The sequence below is a fragment of the Littorina saxatilis genome, linkage group LG8, assembly GCF_037325665.1.
Source record: "Littorina saxatilis isolate snail1 linkage group LG8, US_GU_Lsax_2.0, whole genome shotgun sequence".
Classification (NCBI taxonomy): domain Eukaryota; kingdom Metazoa; phylum Mollusca; class Gastropoda; order Littorinimorpha; family Littorinidae; genus Littorina; species Littorina saxatilis.
Genome location: NC_090252.1, coordinates 38,256,646 through 38,263,547, shown reverse-complemented (window position 1 = coordinate 38,263,547; position 6,902 = coordinate 38,256,646). Strand labels below are relative to the sequence as shown.

The 6,902-nt window shown below is 41.4% G+C and overlaps 1 protein-coding gene across 1 annotated transcript in view; it reads left to right on the top strand.

Moving 5' to 3' along the window:
- Positions 1 to 6,902, top strand: part of LOC138972298 (uncharacterized) — a 12,908-nt gene continuing 6,006 nt past the window's right edge. The window contains exons 1-2 of the mRNA XM_070344994.1: positions 1 to 574; positions 6,718 to 6,872. Of these exons, the coding sequence (XP_070201095.1) occupies positions 391 to 574; positions 6,718 to 6,872 (339 nt within the window). The 5' untranslated portion in view covers positions 1 to 390. The remainder of the gene's footprint in view (positions 575 to 6,717; positions 6,873 to 6,902) is intronic.

The window sequence follows — 6,902 nt, the reverse complement described above, 5'->3', positions numbered from 1 at the left end:
TATTCTTTTTGATTTATCCCAAAGGTTTTGAGTCGTTTATTGAAAATCGCATACAGTGCGTAGTGCCCTTGAACATGGTTTTCCATAATCCCGTATTCTATTTTTAGTACGGGATATCCCCAAGGAAAGGTCAAAGGGCATATGTATCACCGCGTGTCGACTGCTGGTAATAGTAGATAAATATTTCTAGATAATAGACTTCTGGTTTAGACAATACTCTTTCAAGGCATTCTTCATTTTGCACTGTCCTCAGGTTATGAGATATCGCAATGTGGCAGCGATGGCAAAGTTGACTTGGAAGAAACTGGTTCGGCGTATCTGACATGTACTGGCATCACGGATGACACAGTGACATGGTACTTCAACCGCGACGATGGTACCAACGTTACCATGGGTTCGTGTTCCTGGTCCGGCCGTAAGTTTGGTCAAACTGCTCCGTACGTGGTGAAGAGGACAGACTACAGCATCAGCACCCTGATCGTCACACGCGACCACAGAAACAGCATCGCTGGCACTGTGATCTGTGAGGGAAATCAAAACAATGTTTCAGCACGCTGTAAAGTCCGTGTCGTGTGTAAGTTACCCAATGTCTTGCAAAGTCCGTGTTAACACACACACACACAAACACACACACACATACACACACACACACACACACACACACACACACACATACACACACACACACACTATACACACACACACACATATATATATATATATATACTAGATGAATACCCGCTTCGCCGGGTAGCCGGCTTCGCCGGGAAGAAGTAGAGCCGAATACCCGGCTTCGCCGGGTGAGTGGCGCACCGTACGCCGGCTTCGGTGAGTGGCGCACCGTTCTGGACAGTAACCTTCTAAAAATAGTAACGGGAATATGGATTGAGCGTTGTGGACAGTGACCTTCTAAAAATAGTAACGGGAATATGGATTGACGCCACACGAAGGAAGGGAGATAAACGCAAAACACTGGAGAAGATAAGGAAGAGTTACTGGGAATGGATCTGGGAAGATGAACAGAAAAACCAAAATCGGTTCAGCGCTGTGCGCTGAGAGCACGTGTTGAAAATTCTCATCGACCAGGTTGTGTTTTGGGTCTACCTGAATATGCCCACCAAATTTGAAGCAGATCCATCGAGAACTTTGGCCGCGCAATCGGAACACAAAGACAGACAGACATACAGACAGACACAAGTCGTATTTATATATATATACACACACACACATACATACACACACACACACACACACACACACACACACACACACACACACACACACACACACACACACACACACACACAGTCACACACCACGCGAGCAAGATAATCCAGACTAAAAAGGCCGACTATGTTGCAGAATAAAAGGTTATCCTCATTTCAAACAAACAAACAAACAAAACAAGTCCCGTGAAGCGAAACTACTACATCAAGCTGTCCAACTCACAGAATGAAACTCAACACACTGCATTGTTTTCGCCCAGACCGTTTAGTATCGTCATTCCCCCGCTCGTGGAAAAGGCAGTGACATTGACAAGCCAGTATAGCGCGGTAGTGGTTGTGCCGAGCAGGATAGCACGCTTTTCTGTATCTCTATTCTTTTTTTGTCTTCAAAGATGTTTTATTCAGGCAATTTTACAATTTGTCATGCAATGCATAGAAGTCAGATAATAATAGAGTGGATATGACGGATAAAAACATATTCAATACAGCATACAATCAATTATAACAAGTGCTGTTCCACAAGGGTAAAATATGAAGCCCACTTCAGCCTAAATTTTTCATAATTCAATTCTGTACAGTGGATATGTTTATCGATCTTGTATGTGTAGGACAGTTCCTTTTAAAATATGTACACTGTTGGCTTTACTTTATTTATTCTACATTTGTTTTAAAAACATTTGGCATGCAATAAAATACAGTCAAAACCTTCATCAGTGTTTGTTCAGCCGTCTTGTCCAAATAATACAAGTGTGGGGTTTAGCTTAAGCCTGCTGCAGTTCAAACATTTTTATTTCATATACTGTTTAAGGTTGTTCCAAAAGGTTTGAACAAATTCACACTGCCATAAATAATGAATAATGGTGTCTATTTGCAAATTGCAAAATTTGCACAGGTTACTAGTTGTTACCCCCATATTCTTTAAAATAGAATTTGTAACCAGAATTCGGTAAATAATTTTTAATTGGAACCATCGTAACTTGACTTCTTTTATTTTCTTTGTGCATTGGAACACTTTTTGCCAATCAATTTCTCTGTCCAATAATATTTCCCAATTTGTACATGCTTTTGACATTTCAGGTTTTCCGATCATTATATCATAATACGGTTTGGATCCTTTCATTGTTAATTCAATAAAAATGTAAAGCTTTCTTTTGCATCTGCATTAAAGACACAGTGCGCCTCCCGTAAACCATCACAGATACTGTCAGGCTTTTACACACAGTACAAACACCCTTCCATTTGAACGCTCACCAAACGGGAACATGCTATACTAGGTGCCCAACGTAAAGAGCGAGCAATTTTCAACGAATTAATTTTGCGGATGGTCTCAGAGACCGTGGTGCGTTTTGGCGCTAGACCTAACTTTTAAAATCTAAATAATAAATTGACAGCGTGTTACACAAACATTCTTAAATCATAAAAGAATTCTTTTTTCATCAAGACAAGATCAGTACAATTCGAAGTTTTGAAAGTTTGAAAAAAGAAACGCCCGGAAGCGGGTTCACGCAAGGTCGTGGTTCTCGTAGCAGACGACGGTTTATGCCTATCGCCAGTTCCTCTGAACAGTCAAAAGCCATCGCGAGAGTTCTTGTGAATCACAGCCGTTTGTTTCGTGCATAGTCAGAGGTACATAATAACGTGTTATTGCAGATAAGCTCACAGCGAGTCGCATTCAAATTACTAACTGACGACTGCATTGTAAAAAAAGGGAAACTGGATCACACGAGTTCACGATGGCTCAGAGGTAAGATAAACCACGCAAAAATAAATTCTTTGAAAATTGCTTGAGGATGTTCTCAAGTGGTGAGTGTTTAAATGAAAGGGTGTTTGTACTGTGTGTAAAAGCCTGACAGTATCTGTGATGGTTTACGGGAGGCTTACTGTGCCTTTAATAAACTCAATGCCGTTTTTGCGCTTATAAACCCTAACCGAATTAACGCAGCCAAAATAATCACGAATTTTTATTTGAATATCATATTTTGTTTGAAATTCTTGGTAATTCAAAAATGTTCCATCTTCTTTGATCAAATGTTTTACCTTAAATAAACCCTTTTCTGCCAAGTCTTTAAAATGAATGACCTTTTTGGCAATTGTGAACTTTTGTGAATAAAACAAGGGCTCTGCTAATAATTCTGTTGGCTCATTTATTTCAACTTTATCATAAAAATCTTCATACGCTTCGAATACATTCTTCCGGAAGGAGTTAACATTACTATATTTCAATAAATTTGGGCCATAGTTCTGTATCACTTCCATTTTTGGACACGACAAAAACAAGAGGTGTTTCCATTTTGCAGATGAGGGCTTGTTGATTCTATTCTTTTTGACTCATCTGAGTAATTGGTGAGTATTAGGATTCATATGTGTCCGGTTGAATGGCAGCCGTCTGTCCGTCAGGCCGTGGACAAAACACTTAACGTTGAGGTTATCTCGGAAGTTTTTCATGTTAGACTTCTGAAACTTTGCACACTCTTCGATTTTGATGATCTCACGAAGTGACCCCAATTCGATTGACCGTCGTCAAATGTGGGGGTCACAGCGGGGTCATGTTCGTTTCATAAAAACTTAACGTTGAGGTTATCTCAGATGTTTTTGAAGCTAGAGCTTTGATACTATGCACAAATCTAAGGTTTAATAATCTACCAACTTGAAGTAAGTTTGATTGACCCTCGTCATTTTCGGGGGTCACAGGGAGTCATGCGCGATTCATAATAACTCAACATTATCTCGGGCGTTTTTGAAGCTACAGCTTTGAAAACTTTGAACACTTCAAGGGTTTGATAATCTGCCGACGTGACCCTAGTTTGGTTGACCCCCGTCACATTTTGGGGTCACAGCCGGGTCATGTTTGTAAAAGCTTAACATTGAGGTTTTCTCGGTCATTGTGGGAGCAAAAGCCTCAACATTTCAGGAAATTGTAGGTGTTGGTGATCCGCAGACATGACCAAAATGTGGCTTGTTTTCATCACATTTTAGAATCCCAGCATGAAAATGTTTGCTGGAAAAGATTTTCAGCACTTAAAATATCCACTGAGCTGTCAAGGATATAAGTCTTGACTTCATTAAGCTATGATGTCATTTGTTTGATTTGGTCAGTCTTGGCGAGACTCTTGGTTATGACATCATGTTATGATGTCATAGTGTTAAAAATGAGGTCATTCAAGTGTCTGAGTATACATATTTTGTCTGGGCTAGCCAAAACTCAATTTGGGAAAGAAACATAATGTGTAATTCACTCTTCAAAAAAAGTTAAGGATCACTTTTTTACAAGCACGCCACACAAAACAGACAAGACCGAATTCTTTCATTTTTTTTAAATTATATAATTGAACAACCAAGGAGTAATGACAAACAAAGCAAAGATCGAACGCGGCAGCGACAATTTAGCTAGAGTGTGTCAAACGTGACAACCCTCGAAAATGGAATTCACAACAATGTGAATCAGTGTCAATAACGCGTGTGCCCTCCGTTGTGTGCCAGGCATTCAACACATCATTGGCGCATGGAGTGGATCAGGTTGCATATGAATGCTCTGGGAACTCCATTCCACTCCTGCTGGAGCCATTGCAGCAGTTGACCCAGATTGGCAGGAGGAGGGTGATGTTGCTGTACCCGACGACAAAGCTCGTCCCACATGTGCTCTATGGGGTTCAGGTCCGGGCTGTTGGCTGGCCACAGCATCCTGTTGACCCTGGCCTGCTGGATGAAGGTGTTTACAGCTGCAGAGCGATGGGGAGGTGCGTTGTCATCCTGAAGAATCGCACGAGGGCCGATCGCTTGGAGGGCTGGAACGACCAGGGGTTGCAGGATCTCATTCTGGTAGCGGACACCGGTCAAGTTGCCCACTACATGGTACAGAGGTGTCCTTAGACGTGTGCTGATCCCTCCCCAGACCATCACAGAGCCTCCGCCAAAACGCTGTCGTTCCAGAAGAGCGCCTTCTGCGAAGCGCTCTCCGCGACGCCTCCACACTCGGATGCGACCATCAGCAGGTTCCAAGCAAAAGCGGGACTCATCTGTAAACAACACCTGAGCCCACTGCTGACGTTAACACCTCACATGTTGAGTGCACCAGGCTCGGCGAGCTGCTCGGTGATTAGCAGTCAGGGTTGTTCCTCGGACTGGACGCCTTGCACGCAAGCCAAAGTTGTGTAAGCGGTTTCGGATCGTCTGACCACTAACAACAGTGTTGGTGGTAGCGTGTAGGCGTTGCCTAATGTTGTTTGCCCTAGCCATTCTTTGTTGCATGGGCTGCCTCTGAATGAAGCGATCCTCTCTTTGTGTGGTGACTCTGGGCCGACCAGAACGTTGTCGCTCCTGCACTCTTCCAGTTGCGTGGAATCTCTGTTTTAGTCTGATGATGACAGAGGGAGCCACTGCAAGCCTCTGGGCCAATTGCCTGGCAGCAACACCGTCTTGTAGCCATCCTATTGCCCTTCCTCTATCCAAATCGTTCAGTTTTCTTCGTGGGGGCATGTTGCTACTCTGCATAAGTGTGTCAGCGTGTCAACCTTTAAACACAAGCTGGTGAGCGATGTTCATAGCCAGGACCCTGTTGTAGCACGTGCATCACAACCTTTTGCCCTGGCATGCGTTCCGCAAATTTCATGGGGCTATAAAAAACACCCGTTTTCTTCCAAAATGCAGAGCGCTTTTGAGAAGTCCCACAAAGGGAAATAACTCTGCCTGCCAAACAAAATTCTAGGTCAAGACTCATTGTTCATTTGTTAATTCAAACACATTAATCTTTTAATTATTATGTCGATGTTTAATTTTTTGGCAATTTTTTATAATTAGATCCGTTTTTTCAACAGATCCTTAACTTTTTTTGAAGAGTGTATTATGATTCTTGTTAAAAAAAAAATTAAAAAAAATTCTAAAATAATTTGGTGGATGTTGAGAATGTCATGCTAGTGAGGGTGGTGGGAAATAGGTTGGTTTGAATGTGTATGTGAAGTATTCTTAGGATTGAATGGATTGATACAGGTCACATAAGGATCAAGTTAATGTCAATCAGTCCGACGTGAAAGTTATGTTTTTGAAGTTGGAACAGCTTCTTTCTTTCCTTTTTTTTTGGGGGGAGGGGGGGGGGCTCTTTTTAAAACCTACAAAACACTAATAGACATGACGAAGGAGAGTCGTGTAAAGCATTAATTTTGCTTTTCTTGTTAACTTTCTGAGCTTGTTTTTAATCCAAGCATAACATATCAATATGTTTTTGGAATCAGGAACCGACAAGTAGTAAGATGACATTGTTTTAAATCGATTTCGGAGATTTAATTTTAATCATACTTTTCATATTGTTCATTTTCAGAGTTTGTTTTTAATCTGAAAATAACATATTAATATGTTGTTAGAATCAGAAAATAATGAACAATAAGATGACATTATTTTCTGGGTCGTGTTATGAAAACATAAATGTAATAAATTAACCAACATTTTCGGAATTCGTGTAATAACTTAAGTTGACAAACATTTCTTTTTGACACAGACAAGGCCGACAGGCTGTCCAACTGCATGGCCTCAATAAACCACACAGTTATAGACAGGAAGGACTGGACAGTGTCAGCATCGTGTGACGTGGAGAAGATGTTTGCTTCTGATGGAAACTACACCTGTCACTGGATTGTGCGTAATGAAAATGGGGTAATGAACACAAACACATACGTATGCACG